Source organism: Alexandromys fortis, unplaced genomic scaffold (genome assembly GCF_014885135.2).
Source record: "Alexandromys fortis isolate MF-2015 unplaced genomic scaffold, M_Fortis_MF-2015_v1.1 scaffold_26, whole genome shotgun sequence".
Taxonomy (NCBI): Eukaryota; Metazoa; Chordata; class Mammalia; order Rodentia; family Cricetidae; genus Alexandromys; species Alexandromys fortis.
Window position 1 is genome coordinate 9,865,894 of NW_026067894.1, and position 19,634 is coordinate 9,885,527.

The 19,634-nt window shown below is 49.3% G+C and overlaps 1 protein-coding gene across 3 annotated transcripts in view; it reads right to left on the reverse strand.

The window, feature by feature from the left end:
* Positions 1-1,463: 1,463 nt before the first annotated feature.
* Positions 1,464-19,634, reverse strand: part of Mecr (mitochondrial trans-2-enoyl-CoA reductase) — a 29,212-nt gene continuing 11,041 nt past the window's right edge. For all 3 annotated transcript variants that reach the window (XM_050151467.1, XM_050151458.1, XM_050151476.1), the window contains exons 2-11: positions 18,279-18,376; positions 17,265-17,396; positions 15,041-15,184; positions 11,731-11,833; positions 10,672-10,774; positions 9,545-9,618; positions 6,625-6,685; positions 6,414-6,486; positions 4,138-4,335; positions 1,464-4,055 (exon numbers count right to left, since the gene is read on the reverse strand). In XM_050151467.1, the coding sequence (XP_050007424.1) occupies positions 4,178-4,335; positions 6,414-6,486; positions 6,625-6,685; positions 9,545-9,618; positions 10,672-10,774; positions 11,731-11,833; positions 15,041-15,184; positions 17,265-17,396; positions 18,279-18,376 (946 nt within the window). In that variant the 3' untranslated portion in view covers positions 1,464-4,055; positions 4,138-4,177. The remainder of the gene's footprint in view (positions 4,056-4,137; positions 4,336-6,413; positions 6,487-6,624; positions 6,686-9,544; positions 9,619-10,671; positions 10,775-11,730; positions 11,834-15,040; positions 15,185-17,264; positions 17,397-18,278; positions 18,377-19,634) is intronic.

Below are 19,634 nucleotides of genomic sequence, written 5' to 3' on the forward strand. Positions count from 1 at the left end.
AGTGGTATCTTCCAGGCTATATAATCTTTTGAAGGAGTGAACCTTTCTTCACGTCCTCTTCTAGCCTCTGAGGGCATCTGCACACACTTGGTATACACACCTTGACACATTTTCCTTGGTGTGTTTTATCCTTTGCCTAGCTCACTGTAGGAAAATCAGCAGTTTGCCAAATGAATTGCAAATATCTCACCAGTGTTTTTTGGCATTGTTATTTTGTCTGTGTTATGTGTGTGTGCATGCATACGTGCACATGTGTGAATGCATGCATAGAGTCAGAGGACTTTAAAGAAATGCTTCTACGTTTCATAGTATGACCCAGGAATTGAACTCAGGTCCTCATAGACTTGTGTGACACTTTTTTTAAAGCCTGTTGAACCTTCTTACTGGCCCTATTGTGTTTGTCATATAAAAAAATTTATGTAAGTGCCCCACCCCTAAATTTATGTTATAATTCAAAGGCTTTCTCACTCTGTCTTTTTATTCTGATGTTGTTTGAAGGTAAGGTCACACATAGACCAGGCTGGCCTAGAACTTGTGGCTGAGACTGGTCTTAAACTAATCCTCCTATCTCCTAGATGCTGGAGGCACAGGTCTGAGCCACCATACTTGGTTTGAGGTGTGAAGATTTAAAAAAAAAAATTTAATTCACAATATGCATATGAGTTCAGAAGCCAGATGTCAAGTCCTAGAGCTGGAATTACAGGTGGTTGTGAGCCACTTGACTAATATGGGTGCTGGGAACACAATTCTGGTCTCCTGCAAGAGTAGTATATGCTCTTAAAGTGCCGAGCCAGCTCTCCATCCCTTTCTACTAATTTTAAGGTTTGCTTTGTACAGTAGCAATTTATCACGCAGGAAGTGGCTCAGCAGTAGAGCACCTATCTACCATGGTCAAGGCCTGCCCGCTTGCTAAACCCTTCCAGACAAGAAAAGTGATGACTGGATGGTGGTGGAGGGAGGCAGAAGCAGGTGGACCAGGCGGATCTCTCTGAGTTCGAGGCCAGCGTGGTTTACAGAGTGAGTTCCAAGATACACAGAGAAACCTTGTCTTTAGAAGCCAAAAAAAGAAAAATAGAAAAAAAAGGGGGGGAGACAAGGTTGTGCAAGCACCCTTCTCCCTTTTCTGTCTTCCCCTGAAGACACAGGCACTCATCAACATTGTGGCAGACACCGTGGAATTGTGGGATGGATGCTCCCAGAAGAGGACATGGAGGCAGAGCCAGGCCCTGTTAAGGCTGCAGGTGTGCTCCAGCTTTGTTTTAGGAGGTTGTGGTTATTTGGGAACCTAGGGCTCCATTTACAAAGGGTGTTTAATGGGCCAGAAGGGTGACAATTGTGTCCTGCCTTTGTAGAGAGAAGGAGCAAAGGAAATCATTATTTTTGTCTGTTTTCCCTACTGGCCTCTGAAGTGTTGGCACCCATTAAATGGTCTTCAAAATTTGGCTGTGGGGTGGGGGGAGGGATTTGAAATTCGGAAGCTGGGGGATTTCTCCTTTTATCCTCTCCAGTGCTTCTGTCCTTGCACTGCCCGAGGATCTTTCCGGAGCCTCTGCCTTCTCAACTGTCTTTCGTCTCAATGAGTCTCCTGACCTGCTACACCGCCTGCCACCCTTTGCTGCAGCTTGGCTTAGTTCTGGGGAAATCACTTAAGATGATTAATCAGTTAAATGACAATACAAGGGGCTGAACTAAGCGGAGATTCTGAGGTAGGCAGCTGGGGTCCGGAGGTATGGGTGTGTCCTAGGTTCCTCTGACTTTGTGTCTTTCTTACCGGGTCAGACACGGCTGTGTACGCTCCAGGAATCCTGTTTGAAATTGGATGGGAAGGTAGAAGGAGAAAGACAGTGCATAGAGGCTTCATTTGAACAAGGTTCTAAGACACTAGCAACCTATACCTGTCATATCACAGTGCTCAGTCTTGTTAGTTGCAAGGGAGACGGAAGCACATTGATTATGGCCTACTAGGTCCACCCCTAAAGGTTGCAGGTTTTAACATAGCTAGTGTTTGGGGAAATCAAGGGTCAGCCAGCAGTGCCCCAGCTCTAACTGCTTACCTGGGCTGAGTCCTGCAGCTTGTCTTCCCTTCCTGAGTAGATGACTGAAGACCCAAACCTCATACCTCTAAAAGTATGAAGCTCCCTTCACTGTTCTTCCTGGGCTGATTCCTATGCTTGTGCAGAAATCCTCTGCACCTGCCATCTTGGATTGGAACATGGCCTCCCTTACTGTGGCTGTAGGCTTTAACCTCCAACTTTGTGACTCCCCTACCTTTTATTCCTGCTGCCTCTGGGCTGCCTTCCTGTACCCTTAGGTTTTCTCATTTGTCCACAGGGACCTTTGGTGCAAAACACCTATCCCAACAACCCAGAGGACATAAAGGGGCACAGGAACAGGCTGAAGCTGATTCTGAGCCCAGGTGTACAAGGCAGCCAATTTTATTCAGGAGGCATCTGCTGACCTGCCCCAGCCTTGGGCTGAAGCAGTCCTTTCCTCTAGAGAGCACAGATGTTCCCAGAGGCAAGCTGAGTAAGCTGGAAGACTGTGTGCACACCGGCACGCAGTCATAGCCTCCCAGGCTGTGTGCACATTATCACTGCCTTGAAATCTCATGCTCTCAGGCAGGTTCTAACCTAAAGGATCTCTGTGACCTGATACACACACACACACACACACACGCACGCACGCACGCACGCACGCACGCACGCACGCACGCACACACACACACACACACACGTTCCCACCTCTGCTCAAGCTGCAGCCTCTTAGGCAGTAGCTTCACGCTTCAGGTTGTGATTTCCCAAGGCCCAGGACCTCTCTCACATTCAGAAAACTAGCTGCTGGCTTTGCTTGGTCCACATTTCCTACTTGGTCTTCAAAATTCTACAAACAACACTGCCTTCATGAAGCCTCCCTCCCTTGACTGAGCTGAACCTCTGTCCTCTCCCAGCTTTGCCCTTTTTACTGTAATGGCCTCACACTAGGCCACACTAAACATTCAATAAATGTTCCCCGAATGAGACTCTGAGATGAAGGTACAATGAATGGATCAGCTGACAAAGGAGACAACTCCAAGTTGTTGTGCTTTGCTTTGGGCAAAATGATCATGAAGCAAAAATGAGAAAGCCAGACTCCTTTAGCTTGTATAAAACAACTTGTTTTTCATAGTCAGCTTGTCACCTTGCACCTCGAGCAAGCCTTGCCCAAAGCCCAGGTGTCTGCAGCCCTGCATGCCTTCTGCATAGCACCAGTCATAGTGGCTCCACCTGGGGGTTTAATGCTGGCGTTCTCAATAGCACCACTAGGGACCTTTTGGGCAGGATCATTCGCTGTGGGAGGTGGTCCTGGGCGCTCTATCTGTTCTTTTGACAGTTACTGGAATGGAACCCAAGGCCTGTTGCATGCTAGATAAGCACTCTGTCACTGAGCTATACTCCTGGTCCCCTTTGTAAGAAAGAAAGTTTGAGACAGTCTTGGTTTATAGCCCAAGCTGGCTTCCAACATGTGGCAGTCCAGCTGACTTAAGCCTGCCGATTCCTGGGATTCTAGGTGTGTATTACCTTGCCCTGCTGTAAAATATTTAGCAGTACTGATCTCTGCACAGTTGCGGCAATAACAACTCCCTCCCCAAGCTGCAATAGCCAAGTGTTCCTCTGGGGTTAAAAATGGCCCCTGGCTGAGAGCCACAGGTGTAATGTTTATTCCCTCAGTTACAAAGGAAGTCCCCTCAAGGTGGCCCAGACACCTGAGATCCTGTGTTCTGGTCTCTTAAGCTTTAATGATCTCAGCCTGGCACTCACCTTGGCAGCAGATCCCCTTGCCCTGGACAGACACACACTCTGGGAGAAGTTAACCACCTTTCCCCCTCTGCCAGACCCTAGGGCTCACACTGCTGAGGGTGTGACTTCTGACTTGGCAGCAATCCCCCAGCCTCTGCATTCAGAGTGGTCAGGCAGGGCAGGGGCTTCCTGGTGCTGTGAGGCAGCAGGTGCACAGTCCTCCACAGGGATGACCTCTAGTCTTCATCCTGTCCTCAGGGAGGCCGGCTTCTCATCCTCCTAGAGGGAAGAGGCAGTGAGCAGAAGGCAGCCTGGGGAAGATGGGGTCCTCACAGAAGGGCCGGCAGCCTGCCAGACTTACTGGTCTCCACTCTTGCTTTCCTCCTGGTCCTCTGCGACAATCACATGGTGAGAATCTGCTTTGAAGACACAAATGGCTTCATAGAGGCTTCCAAGGCCTGCTGGTAGTCCTGCAGTGGAACCTCAGAACAGGCGGGGGCTGTGAGCTGGCCTTGGCGAATGAGGTCACAGAGGGTGAGAATCAGCTCCTTGAACTCATCTGCAGGAGGTGGGAGGAAAGTCAGACAAGAAGGGAGGGTCTGACATTGTGAGGGCCAACATGAGACAGGGAAACATGAAGAGAAATCCTAAGAACTGAAGGGTGGGCACTGCCTACCTTTCTAAGGGGGCTCAGATCCACAGAACAGGACTAGTGAAACTGGCCCTGACTGGTTGGTGGGTGGGGCAGCAGTAGAGAACTAGGGAAGTCAGAGAAGGCCAGAAAGGCAGTGTCCCAGGCACACTGCTTGATGTCAGCAGGTCAGATAAGGGAAAGCTCTACTTGACAGCCCAGGGCTTCCACGGGACTCTTCAACTAAGGCAACCACTATCCTTTCCTGGGCCTGCCTCCTACTGAGGGCCAAATCCATGCAGGAGGCCAAGTGAAAGCTTTGGCTGAGAAGTGCTTTTCATAGAAATAAACTCACTCTTGACGTCTAATCCAGTTCCTGATTAGAACACTACTCTGGCGGGTGTAATGTCTCACACCTTTAATCCCAGCTCTTGGGAGTCAGAGGCAGGTGATCTCTTGAGTTTCAGACTAGCCTGGTCTACATTGTGAATTCCAGAATAGCTAGAGCTACATAGTCTGACCCTGTCTTGAAAAAACACAAAACCACTATGTTGGCTTCCTAATCATCTTCAAGGTAGGAGTATGAACTTAAAAAAAAAAAAAAAAGCTTATTAAGCCTTGCCTAATCTGGTCAGAACCTGTTCTTCAACTTCTCAGTCCAGTACCAGGCTAATGCTCCAGGTGTCAGAACATGCTTCGGGTGCTGGGTTCCATGCTCTCTTCTTAAATGTTTACACTGGGAGCTAGGTGGTGGTGGTGCACACTTTTAATCCCAGCACTCAGGAGGCAGAGGCAGGTGGATTTCTGGTTCGAGGATAGCCTGGTCTATAGAGCGAGTTTCAGGACAGCAAAGGTTACACAGAGAAACTGTTGTCTTCAAAAACAAAACAAAAGAAGCTTACATTGGGTGGGGTGTATGTACTAAGTGTATGTGTGTTACACACATTGAGGTGTCTCCCTGAATCGTGTTCCTTATTTACAGACAAGGTCTCACTGTGCTGTCCCGACTGACCTGGAACTCTCTATGGAGACCTGCCCACCTCTGCCTCTCAAGTGCTGGGATTAACGCTGTGCACCATTCTCAGAACACCTTTAGTTTTTGAGTCTCTGAACCTGAAGCTCTTTATTTGGCTAGGTTGGCTGGCCAATGAGCTCCAGGGATCCCCTGTCTCCCTCCCTCTTAGCCTCTCCCCGTAGACCTGGGGTACAGGCTTTATACAGGGTGCTGGGAATCTGAGCTCAGTCCTAAGCCTGCTTGGCAAGCACTTCAACCGACCCAGTCAGCCCCCAGCCTTCCATTCACCCCCAATGAGCTTTTGCACGTGCCCCTCTACTCAGAACACCCGTGCGCCCACCACTTCCCTCCCTTCCCTTGGGCCAGCTCCATGGCATTCCTCGTTCTCAGCTGTGACTCCTCATTCTGGGCAGCTAGGCCCAAGCAGTACGAGGACTCATCTCACTCTGGCAGCCCCATTCCTAAGGGTAATTGACTTAGTGGCTATGAACCTCAGTTTTCTCCTCTGTCAAGTGGCTCAAAAGAGTTTAGACCCCCAATGCTTAAACTAAGGCAGTTCTGCAGCTAGGCCAGGGCGACCTGGATCTGGTGATGCTGGAAGCCCCACGTAAATGGTTTTTTGTTTTTGTTTTTTCCTTTTTTGAAGCAGTATCTAGCTGTATAGCTAAGGATGGCTCTGGCCTCACAATCCTTCTACCTAAGCCCTTAGGGCTGGGATTACATGCATATTCCATTACACCCAGTCCACTCTCTTTACTTGGCAGGCTTCCCCACCACCCCCAGTCAACTCTTGGGGACAAGGGCTGGTCCATCTCTCTGGACTCTGGCCAGTCTAGAAGTGATGCGCTGATTGTGACTGTGGTCAACTCTATGCTTTAATCCTGTTGCGAGGCTGTGGACTCTGTCACTCTGCAGGTCTTAGAGTAGCTGGTCACTTTATACTAGGCTCTACCCTCCGGTGACCCTTGGTATCAGACAATCAGCCACTCACCTGAACTGTGGTTCTTTTTCCACTGGGACAACCAGAAGCCCCGAAGTCTGAGGTCCTTAAAAATGAGCAGGCTCTGTGGACACAGGAGGATTTGCTGGGGCTCCGAGTAATAGAGCTTAAAGCATTGCTTCAGGTATGGATCCCTGAGTTTAGATGGCTGCAGGGCAAGGAAAGAGATATCCCAGCCCTGGGCTGCAGGTCCCCAGCTTACCACAGAGGCTGTTACAGGTTGCTTGGCCATTCCCCCATAGGTCACCATGGTTCCTCCAGGCCTGCAGAGTTCAAAGAGCAGAGTGGGTACAGACAGAGACAGAACCTACCATGGCCTAAGGTCCTCCAAGAGGAACCTGCTAAGACATTTACAGGAAACAACTCTGGCTCTTGAAATCTCTGGGGAGGTTAAAAAAAAAATACAGCTTCCCAGTTTAAGCCTCTGATTTAAGGAATTAGGAGGCAGGGATTTTTTAAAAATATTTATTTATTTATTTATTATGTATACAATATTCTATCTGTGTATATGTCTGCAGGCCAGAAGAGGGCACCAGACCTCATCACAGATGGTTGTGAGCCACCATGTGGTTGCCAGGAATTGAACTCAGGACCTTTGGAAGAGCAGGCAATGCTCTTAACTTCTGAGCCATCTCTCCAGCCCGAGGCAGGGACTTTTATTAAAAATAATGCACATGCTGGGTATGGCGGCACATGCCTTTAATCCCAGCCCTCGAGAGGCAGACTGACCTGTGAATTTGAGGCAAGCCTGGTCCACAAAGTTCCAGGCATGCCAAGGTTCCAGTGAGACTGTTTTAAACAAAGCAAGCAAGCAAACATAATGAGGCACAGGGGTACAAGCCAATAGTCTCAGCAGTTGGGAGGCAGAGGCAGCAGGATTAAGTTCAAGGCCAGTTTCAGAGAGACACCCTGTCTCAAACCCAAATACAGGGACACACACTCTCATGCTCCAGATAATCAAGACAATGATCCAGGGTTGGTCCACCCACGGAGGCTGAGGCTGCGTGCTGTCCTGAATCTCCTGGACAGCAGAGCTCACAGCCAGGCTTAGTCTGGGTTCCACTAACAGCTACAAAAGTGCGATCTGAGTGTTGTAATGAAGTCGGATCAGGCCTTGTCTCTTCATCTGTAGGTGCTCACTCTAAAGATTTCTGCCATGACATGGAGAGCCAGCTAAGGAAGGAGTGACGTGGACAGGGAAGGTGACAATGCTAAGTGTCCTCTCCGGAAGGGGCTTTGTTGGAACCTGCAGTCTGACAGACATCTCAGCAGTTAAACAGGCACGACACAAATGCAGTATTTTGTTTTTGAGGCAGGGTCTGGTCATGCAGCCCAGGCTGGTATCTAATTTGTAATCCTTCTGCCTCAGCTGAGATTCCAGGCAAGTGCCAATATGCCCAGCTCTAAAGTAATTTCTTACAATGAATACGCTAGACTTAACCTTTGCTGCCTTCCCTGCTCCTTGAGTCTTTTAGCAGTTGGTTGATCAAAATGACCTGAGGCACATTTTAGAGCAACTGAGGAAAACTGCAAAGGACCTAATGGAAGTAACTGCTGTATGGCCCTTCCTACCTGTGAATCATAGTGCTGGGCGGTACTTACCTCTTCACAGTTTAAGCACGTGCTCTAAGCCGTATCCTCGGGCTCCTTATTTGTTTTCTCTCTGTGCTGCCGTGTCTCTGTGTGCATGCCTGTGTGTGACTACGTCTGTATCCTATGGTTGCCTTAAACTTGGCACATAGCTCAGTCTGGCCTGGAACTCACAGCAATTCTCTTCCTTAGTTTCTGAAGTGCTAAGGGGTGCCCCACAAGCCTGGCTTAGCTTGACTTTAAAGTTCCCCTCAAATGGCTCTCACTCAGGAAAGAAGCTTCTAGGGCAGCGGTTCTCAACTGTGGGTCATGACCCCTTTGGGGTTGGACAACTCTTTCACAGGGGTCATCTAAGACCATTGGGAAACACAGCTATTTACATTACAATTCAAAATTAGCAAAATTAGTTATGAAGTAGCAATGAGATAATTTTATGGTTGGGAGTCACCACAACATGAGGAACTGTATGTATTAAAGGGTAGGTCCCAGCATTAGGAGGTTGAGAAGCATTGTTCTTGGGGAAGCCCTCCCCTGTACCAAGCACAGCTCCCAGCATGTTATCTGTACTGTCCCCATGAATTAGCAGTCACATCAGGAGAAACCAGTGTCTTCTGTAGGGGAGTTGAAGCCCGCCACTGTTGCATCACCTCAGTGTCTCACACCGGCCGCTACTCCTACTCCCATTTCAGAGATGAGGAGACTGAGGCTTGGTCTTTTTCATATTTGCCCTAACTTTTCACAGGTTCACAACTATGTCAGTGTCCACACTTGTGACCCCCGCTTCCTTTGACAGCCATACGGAGGATGCAGTCAGCCTCACAGACTGTTCATGGACTGAACAGGAGTGTCCGTAGTTAAGAGAAACTCGGGCTCAACTTTTGCTGTCTTGCCAACTATACCTTGAATGAGGTGACTGTTCTCTCTGGGCTTCATTTTTTAAAGTCTAGAATGGAGATGGGGTGGGGGGACACAGCTCAGCGATGGAACACGTGCTTAGCGTGCCCAAGGCCCTGGTTCAACTCCAGCACCCAAAGGAAAAGCAAAACAGAGATTTGGAGTAGCAGCAGCTGCCTAGAGCTGCAGGACAGCGCGAAGGTCACTGCAGAGGCTGACTTTCAACACAGCCGCGCAGCTCACCTGTCCACAGCTAGAAGGTAACTCCAGTTAGCAGTGAGTGGAGCTCCTTCCTCCCCGGTGACAGGGTTTCCGACAGTCCTGGCTGTGCTAGAACTCCCTCTGTAGACCAGCCTGGCCTCAAACTCCAGAGATCTGCCTGCCTCTGCCTCCCAAGTGCTGGGATTAAAGGTGTGCACCACCACCGCAGGCTAGGGAGTGACTTTTTAAGAGGCTCCTAGGTTAGACTCCTGGGTCTTTGGGGGAAAAGAAGCTGACCAGGCTTCTTATGCACAGAGGATGAGGCTGGGGAGTGCAGGCCAGGAAAATGTCCTGGTGTGCTGCCACTCAAATTCCTGAGTTACACCTGTCACCAGCAGCCCTCCCAATAGAAACCTACTCGCGGTTGAGGAACTTACGCGAGGTGCCGTAGCAGCTCTGTGGAACTCTTCCCACCAACACAATTGAGAGCCAGTCGGGGCAGGGGCACGTCCTAGAAAGTAAGGAGCCTACCGTGAAGGTGCAAGCTGCTGCAGTGGGGTTCGAAGCTGCTACAAGCAGCATGTGCTGTACCAGGGAGAAAGAGTGAAGGAAATGGGGCGTGGGTGACTTTTGGACGTGTTTCTGCCCAGGAAGGGCTTTAGCAGCTTCATCCTGTTGCCCACCCTGGGACTCTGGGAAGCACGGATAAAGAGTGTCTCTGGTCAGTGTCCAGGAACAGAGAGGTGTTGTTCCTATCTGTGAGGTGTTGACCTCCACTTCAACACTGTTCTCCAGGGCAAGCATTCAACAGCAGGTATTTGGTTCTTACATATGGTTTAGTGCAGAAACACTCCAACCAGGCCGCACACTTACTGGGTCTGCTGCTGCTGTCCCACCTGCCATGTGGGTTGATAGAGCATCCCACAGATGTTTAAAACCTCAGCTTTCCTACAGTCTGTCTGCTTCTGCCTCCTTCACAGTGTCTGGGCACTTACAGCATGTTGTCCCATACTGAGGTTGGGACAGGCTTTGCTCTTTCCAGAAGAGAAGGTGGTTGTCAGGGTAGAACAAGGAGCCAGCCCCAGACTTCCCAATTACAGGGGATGGCACAGGACAGAGGGCATTGTTCGCTAGCTGATGGCCTTGTTTTTAATTATTTTATTTTATTTTGAGACAGGGTTTCTTTGTGTAGCCCTGGCTGTACTGAAACTTGCTCTGCAGACCAGATTAGCCTTGAAATCATAGAGATCCTCCTGCCTCTGCTCCCCCCCCCCCCAGTGCTGGGATTAAAGGTGTGTACTACTATCACCTGGCCTATTTTTAAAGATTTGTTTTCTTTTATGTGTGTGGATATGAGTGTTTTGCCTGCAGGTCTGTCTGTGTACCATGTGTGTGCTTGGTGCCCATGGAGAGCAGAAGAGGGCAAGGGCATCTGATCCCTTGGAACTGGAGTTATGGATGGTTGTGAGCCACCATGTGGGTGCTGGGACTCAAACCCGGATCACCTGCAAGAGCAACAGTGTTCTTAACTGCTTAAGCACGGCCCTGGCCCCTGGCTGGGTACCTTGAAGATGGTTTTTGTCTCGGGGATCCTTAGCTCCTCCTCTGTGAGGACATAGTCAGCTCCCAGATTCTTTAGTCTGTCAGTTAGCTTCTGGATGTCAGGTCTGGAAACCAAACACAATAAGAGCCTTGGTCACACTGGCCAGCTTCCCTCTCTCAAGCTCCCAGGACTCCTCTGCCACAGCTTCGAGAACATTTGTTTCTGTTTTGAGACCTGGGATTGAGGTTAAGCCAGACCTCAAGTAGGGGCCAGTCACATAACTTAGTCATGCCCCACCAGCTCTTGCCTCATTTCCCCATTGCCGTTCCTTCCTGCAGTGCCAGGCCAGGAGACAATTGGAAAACCCTGTCAGTGTACAGGCTGGAACTACTGGCCCCAGGCAAGAGCCACTCTCCTTCCTAGTTCTGTTCAGACACTACCTTCTTTCCTCTTGTACTCCAAGGCACTCAGGGCATCATGCAAACACTCTTGTGCAGCGGCCCTGGACTCTGGCCCGGGCACACAGAATCACTTTATCGTCACTGCAGAGTCCGGGCTGAAGTAAGCACTAATAGTAAGAACGGATTCCATGAGCGACTAGGCCACACTGGAGCACAGTGAAGCTTAAAGGGACTAGAGGGGACACCGGAAAGAAGGACGGTCTGTTACTGACTTGCTGTGTCCTCCTGAGCAAGCTGCTTCCTCTCTTGGAAACTTCAGCTTCCTCAGCTGTAAAAGAGATCACAAGCCTGCCCCACCTCCTTCCCAGCTGTGTTTGGCATTAGTGCACAAATGCCAAGTGGATGGGGACCACAATGGTACACCTCAAGACCCTCCCAAATGGGAGCTGTGGTTTTGAAAGTCTGGGTTACATTAAGCCAAGCTCAACTGTCCGGTAAGGACCACCTCTACCTCCTTCTGACATCTCTGTTTCAGACTTTGACACAGACTTCTCTGCTCTGGTGAATGCGTGAGCTTCAGCGGTCAATCACTCACGCTTACACAAGTGCGCCATCTGGTGGAGATGTGGGTACCCTGTGGGTACCAATTTCCAATATGGGATTAGACTTCCCCCCATACCTGTCTCTGACTATATTGATGGTCTTTAGGCGGAGGGCTGAGGCGATCTGGATAACTGCTTGCCCCACTCCACTGTTTGATGCATTCTGGATGACAGAGTCCCCTGTGGAAGAGATCCAAGTCAAGTCCTGCAAACCTTGGCAGGTTGGGGACTCCCAGCCTGGGATCCTGGGGCAGATCTAGGACCCAGCAGCACAGCCTTCTCAGACCTTGAACTGTTACTCTCTGATACTCCTTACTTCCCACACTCTACCACACCCCTAATGCTTCATGGGGCCACGTGCCTGACCTTGATCATCTTCCCATTTTTTTTTAAAAAAATTCTTTTGGTTATTGTTGTTTGGTTTTTCCAGACAGGATTTCTCTATCTGTGTACCTCTGGTTTTTCTGGATCTTGTCCTGTAGACCAGGCTGGCCTTGACCTCAGAGATCCACCTGCCTCTGCCTCTCAAATGCTGGGATTAAAGGCGTGTGTCACGCCTTTCTAATTTTTATGTCTTCTGTTCTCTGCTTGGGCCATTTATTTTTTTTTAAGTTGCATTTCTTTGTGTGTATATATATGTGTGCGCACATGTGCATGTGTAGGTCAGAGGACAGCTTGCAGGTGCATAGGTTTTCTAACATGCAGGTTCAGGGGTCAAACTCACGTTGTCAGTCTCAGTGGCAAGGACTTTTGCTTGCTAAATCATCTCCCTGGCACATGTGCAGGTGATGTCTCTGATTCGCAATTTGTTTTTTTTAGTTCAGCTCAACTGTGGTTTCCTTCATGAGGACTCTGAGATCTCACCAATGCCCAGGCTGTAACTGTGTCCTGTACACAGCTGTACCTAGGTCCACATCTGTCAGTCACCTGCAGTCCTAGAGGAGGGCTATCTATACCTTATTCCCCTCTGCAAAGGTACACTTGAAATGGATGAGAGCCATACTGGAGAAATGGGAAGCTCCAGGGCCCTACAGAATATTTGCTTTTGCTTTGTGGTGCTAGGGGTGGAACCTATGGCCCTGAGCATGCCAGGCAAGCACTTTACCACTGAGCTACCCTCACCCCTACAGAATGACTGTGCTCAAAGCCCAGGCTTAGCTTTGCATTTCACCAGCGTGAGAGGCTGTAGTGGCATGGCATTTCATTTGTATTTTAATAAATAAAGCTTGCCTGGGGATCAGGAAAGTAAAACAGCCACGCTGCCTTACAGACCAGGCAGCAATGACACACACCTTCAATCCCAGTAGCCACACTAGCTTGCCATAGAAACCAGGCAGTAATGGTGCATGTCTTTAACTAGAGAGGATTATAAAATGGGAGGAGACAGCTCTCACACAGTCTCATTCTGAGATTCCTGGAGGCAGGATCGCCATTTCAGACTGAGGTAGAGGTAAGAGCCAGTGGCTGGCTGCTTTGCTTTTCTGACCTCCAGGTTGAACCCCAATTTCTCTGAGTTTTCTTTTTTTTAAATTGTGCTTCAAGAGGCAGTGTGCTACACTAGGCAGTATGGGCTCTGGAACACAAGGAAGCTGGGTGTGCATCCTCCTTCACTACTGACTGTAACAAAATGAGACAGGCCACATCTCGTCCTCTTCAAACTTCAGTTTGTCTTCCTTAGACAACAGGAGGCCTGAGAGTGCCTATCAGAGCATCTATGACTGAAGCCAAGTGAGCAGGAAGATGCTCTGCTGACTGGGAAACACTATCTGCTATTTGGTTTTGAAAGTCAGCAAGAGTCAGTGTAGAATGGGCTAAAGCTGGTGGCAGACTCCTGGGTCAAGCATGCCCATTTGCCTGTCTCTTGCTAGTGTGTTCTCAACCGTGTAGGCTGCCAGCAGCACTGGTCTGTTTCATCAGAGGACAGGAGTGCAGAACAACAGAGACACTGGAGCAAGCGCCGGCCTGCCAAACGCTGCTTTCCACTATCTGCGTTCATTTATGCAAATGTTCTAGTGAGCAGTGTGACATTTGTGCTTACTTTGGTCAGGTCATGAATTTGTTTGGCTTCATCAGCCCTGAGGCAGCAGGGTGGAAATGTGGCCTGCAGGCACTTAAAGTGGGTAGCATCAGAATGCCTGGCTCTGTCAAGCACAGGGCTGTCCTAATCAGGAGTGACCTCAGACTAGAACATGAGATGAGGCACCCAGTGTCTGCTTTATTAGAATGCTCAAGTCTCTCACCACACCTGGCTCTCTCTACCACAGGCACCCAAGACTCCCCTTGTCATGGCTGAGGGCCTTGGTTGGTGGCTATCTAGTTTTTTCATAGTCCAATAGCTCTTGGCCTCGGTTCCTTACTGGCATGAGAGAAGAATGGTAGGTGATTTCTACAGCCCTGCTTGGCTCACAGTATGCAGTATACAGAGAGGGCCTTCACACACGGGGAAGGTAGGGCTGGCTGAGGGCATAGAGGAGTGGCAGAAGTCTGCTTGGCATGTTCCAGGCCCCAGATTCTTTTCTAGAACTGGAAACAAAACCCCTCAAAGCAACAAAACCAAACTGGCCCGTCTTCTGTCTTTTGGGGGTTAATTCTGCGGTGTATCTTATGAGGCCCCTTAGGGGATTATGGGGATGACAGCAGTAAGTGGTCTTAATGGGCTCTGCCTCTGTCCTGTCTTGCTGTCCCACTTCCCCCACTCCTGCTGCTAGGGACGACTTCCCAAACAGTTTACCCCAAGGTCTGCTTGGTTTTTGCTTTCAGAGGAACTCGAGTGACACTTCTGGCTGCTTACTTGTTCCCTCACTGGTGAAAGGAAGCCTAAACATCACACTGTGGTGACCCACGAGTCTCTGGCACCCCTTCACTCTCCATCTTATGGGTGAGCAGTGATGTGATGGAGGTGATGCCTGGGTCCAGACCCTGCTTGTTTGCCTGGGGCTTGAGTTCTTAATGCCCCAACCGGACCTTCTGCATTGCTCTGAAGATGAGGCGCTCATGCGAGGGCAGGGCTGTGAAGTGCTGAGCAGAATTATTAACACCAAGTTCAGCATTTTATTGAAAACAGTGACACTGTCTGTCTCCCCTGGCTTTGTGTCCCCAAAGCTTAGCACAGCTCAACACATTTTTGCTGGGTGACAGCATTCCAGCCCCAGCTCCGGGGAATGTGACCAGCACTTCTCAGTGTGTCCTCGAGTGTTTTCAAGGAACCCATTGAACATGTTAAACTTAAAGCATAAGATTTACTCAGGTTAAAACTTGTCACTGCCCCTAGGGACCCCCCCCCCCTCCACATGTGCCAGCGAGTTCCCAAGTCTTTTGGGCCAGGATTTGTGTTGCACTCCAGTGGGAAAACCCGGGTGCTTGTTTCTTCAACTTGTAGGTGCCTACCTGGCTGCAGCTGTTCAAAGTCCACCAACATCCTGTAGGCTGTGCAAGGGTTGACACCTAGGGTAGCAGCGCTCTGGAGAGGGATATCCTTAGGGATTCCAATCAGCGCTTCCTCACTGAACACGGCCTCAGTCCGCCAGGTTCCTGAGTCAGGATGAGGCAAGGTAGTAAGGAAGGAACCCCTGCACACACAACCCCAGGCTACCCTCTATGGAACAAGGGCATCGAGGGTAGAAGATTTTGAGCAAGGCTTGGAGGAAAGAGAAAAGCTGGCAGTGTGTGAGTGCTAGTGAAAGTTACATGCACAGTGATGTAAAATAATAAAGCAAGTTTAAGTTAGGCTTAGTAAGTCATAGCCCAAAGAGTCCTGATAGAGCATAGTGGGAACACGCAAGACAAGACTCCACTGGGCACTCTCTCTGTGTTTGAGTCTGCGCAAATTTTGCTTCCCAAGCTTTAGCTCCTTGTACGCTTGTCTGGGTAGATATTGTCTGCTATTCTACTGGACAAGGTGTTAGGGAATCAGGGGAGTAAACTAAAATAGGTCAACCTAAGATTCAAACACTAACATTTCTATATGTAATCCTTAACAGCTTGTCATTATTTTGTAAAAATGAACGAACAAAGAAGACCGGGGCCTCAAACTGGCCCCAAAGCTAAAGGGTAAATTAATGACAGTGTGGAGTTAGGTGTCCCTTCCTGGCCAAAAACTAGAGAGAAAAAAAAGATAAATGGTAAGCCTGAGATAGTCAGTTCAGTTAGCTAGCTGCTATCTCAAACATGTACTCTTGGGGGCCACACAGAACAGGCTTTCACCACCCTAAAGTAAAAAGCCAACAGAAACAAGGGCTGGAAAGACAGCTTCGTGGTTGAAAGTCTTCAAGATGACCTAGGTTCAATTCCCAGCACACACATGATGGCTCACAACCCTTTTTAACTCCAGTTCCAGGGAATCAGATGCCCTCTTCTGGCCTCCAAGGACATTGCATGCTTTTGGCACACAAATATATGCTGGTAAAATACCCACGCATACTAAATAAAACTTTAAAAATCTTTTAAAAGGCAGGATGTGGTGGCATACACCTTTAATCTCAGTACTTGGGAGCTAGAGGCAGGTGGAGTCAATCTGAGGCCAGCTTGGTCTACCCTGTCAGGAAAAAAAGAAAAAAAAAAAAAAGAAAGAAAGTCTACAGAAACAAAATGTGGGTTATTTCTTCAGCTTGCCTAAGGAAATGAAGCTATTTTCATGTCCCAAGCTCATTTCATCCTGGGCAGAAAACAGTTCTCACATGGACCTTAATAAAGGGCTCAAGAGACAAAGCCGAGAGGTGCCAGTTCTTAGCTTTCTCTGGTGTGCTGACCCTCTCTTCCCACCTCCACTTTACTAAAGCTCTCTTACCCTCTCCTCTGGTCTCTATTTCATTCCTAACCTTAGGCCACCTCGCCCACCTTGGGGAACACTGCCTTTTGCGGCTCCCATGAAGATCCATTTGGATAATGGACGTGCCTTGAAAACATAAGGGCTGAAAAGCAGAGCGCTCTGACGACACTTTTCCATACATAAATGAGACGCTGTCCTCAGCTTGGCTCTTCAGGGCCCCACTCCACCTCTGGAACCTTCTCATTATGTAACCTCTCCCCCAGGCAAATCCTCAGCTGGGGCTACACTGGAATTTCCATTTCCCAAACTCACCCTGATGTCTGCTCAGCTTGCTTTTTCCATAGGAAGGGCCTTTTGGCCCATCTCTGCACAACTTCTCCACCAACAACCTGTTCTTACAGACTTTCTTATACAGCCTTGCTCAAATCTTCCTCAGGAGCATGTCTGTCTCACACACATGCATGCAGAGCAGCCCTTGGGGTACTCCCTCTGTTGGGGTACTCCCTCTGTTGGGGTACTCCCTCTGTTGGTGCTCCTGAAGGCAGGGGCAGCCATATTTGTAATCTGCACCATCACACCTTACAGCCCAGACTTGGGAATCAGATCCTCATAGCTCCAATCAACATGGAGCCAAGGAGATGGACATGTGGGTATGTCCCGCCAGGGCACAGCAAACAGGATTCTGCTCTCTTGGCTCAATTCCATGCTATTGGAGGCAGGCCTATGAACTTAACAATGAATCCTTCACTGCCAGTTACACCAAGCGAATGGGTGTACGTCTCCAGAGTAGATGAGCTAGGATCTGGAAGAATGAAATGGCCGCTCACGCCAGGGGACACTCACCTAAACCAGCACTTGCTGGGATCACCCAATCTCCCGGCTTCAGTTGAGACACACTGCTGCCCACTGCTACCACCTGTCCGACGCCTTCATTCCCTCCAACAGCAGGCAGCTTGGGAAGGAGGCCATAGTTCCCTGGGAGAGAAGAAGCCAGAGGGTACATGTGATCTGACTAAAAGTGTTACCCATTGACTTGCATATTTGAACACTTGGTCCTGAGCTGGCGGCACCCTTTTGGGGAGGTCTGGATTTGTTGAAGTGTCACTGTGGGTGGGATTCAGTCTTCAAAGCCATGTGCCATACTTAGTCTTGCTTTATGTTCTGGGTTCAGGATGTGAGCCCTCAGCTGCTTCCTGTTCATGCCTGCTCCTGTGTCCTGCTGTCCCAGATGCTAACCCTCTGGAACTGTATGCCCAAACAAACTTCCTTCTAGAAGTGTTGATGGTGTGAGGGCCTGGACTTTGGGGTTATTCACATCTGAGTCCACCAGGGCCCTGCACTCACCACCTGTCCACCTAACTAAGCTCTGGCCTTCTGCTTTCCTGTCTTTGTGGGGAGCTAATACTCTGTAGTACAGTTATCACCAGGGAAAGTTAATATTCTGTGGTACACAGTTATCACCAGGGTAAGCTAATACTCTGTGGTACACAGTTATCATCAGGTAAGCTAATATTCTGTGGTACAGTTATCATCAGGGTAAGCTAATACTCTGTGGTACACAGTTATTACCAGGGTAAGCTAATATTCAGTGGTACACAGTTATCATCAGGGTAAGCACAAGAAAGAAAGGAATCCAGAGTGTCACAGGCTCTTCAGAGAGGTAGGTTTACCACAACTGCAATCCTCCCAACTCACAGAGCCTCATATTTGGAGGTTGACTAGAGGGCCGATACTGTATGCAGACAGCCCCTCTAATGGACAGCCACTGCTAATCCTGAGAATTTCATACCCTACCTGAGCAGGAGTGGAAAGGAGGCAGCAGAGCCAATTAACATAAGCTCTAGAGACCAAGGTTACCTTGGATCATATTTATGTCAGACGGATTGACAGGGGCTGCCAGCATCCTCACGTGGACGTCAGATCCTTCCACAGCAGTAAGCTCCAGGTTTTTCAGTCTAAGCACAAAGCCACAGAAAGATATTGTTACCAGCCAAGACTAAGTGTCTTCTGTTCAAACTGTCTCCCCAAAGTAGGTCAGCAACACATCTCAGTTGCCATGTGTGCCCAGGAACCTGGTTCTGATGAAGAAGAGATGCTTTGAGGACCAGCACAGAGTGGGCTCACAATGACTGCAATGGATAATTCTTGCTGGCCTTTTAGCACCATGGCTCAGTTAGAGACAGAAATGTTAGTGAGCCGTTGCCGGCGGGGCCTTCGGGTCCCCTGAAGATGCTTGGTTCTGAGGATGCCCTGCACTCACTTTAATACAGACACTGCTGATGTGTGAACCAGCATCACCTGGTGAGGGCACTCCAGGTCAGACCTGGCCTCTGCCCATGTGTTGGTGGCAGAGAGGACATTTCCCTGAGTGCAGAAAGTGAGGCGATGGAGAGAGCGCCTCTCTATTTGTGAAGTGTCTCTGCTGCTGCACTCGCACCCCAGGGAGATGGCCCTTCTGGGCTGGGGTCCTGGAAAGGATGCTGGAATGGAGACCACGGTGCCAAGCTCTGCCACAGGGTGGCTGGGCACCACGAGAAAATTTCTTCTCTGTGCTGGGCTTTGTGATGAAGGTTTGAGCTACACCCCTCCCACAGTTCCCAAGAGGGCCCGACTTCAGCTCTCACAGAAAAGGTAAGTGTGCAGCCCTGGAGACAAAGCAGAGAAAGGCAGGTCCCGGGGCTCACCGTCAGTCTAGGGAAAATGTGAGCGCCAAGTTCAGTGGGAGGCCTTGTCTCAAAGAGGAAGAAACAACTGAGGAAGATACCCCAATGTCAGCCACTGGCTTCTACACATGCCTGCATGGGTTAGCTCACCCACACACATGTACAAACCACTGGCTTCTACACATGCCTGCATGGGTTAGCTCACCCACACACATATACAAACACACATGTGGGGACCCCACATATGTAAAAAAGACCTGCCAGGGGCCTTTGAGGGAACTTTTGTTATAAGTGTTTTGGATGGGTATGATGGTATACCCCTATTCCAGCATTTGGGAGGCTGAGGCAACAGAATGGTGAGTTCGAGGCCAGTCTGGGCTATATAGTGAGACCTTGTGTCAAAACACAAAAGTGGTTTTTATTCCAAAATTTGTTTTGCTTTTTTCAAGATGCAGTTTCTCTGTGTAGCCCCAGCTGTCCTGGAACTTGCTCTACAGACCAGGCTGGCCTCAAACTCACACAGACCTGCCCCTCCCTGTCTCCCATGTGC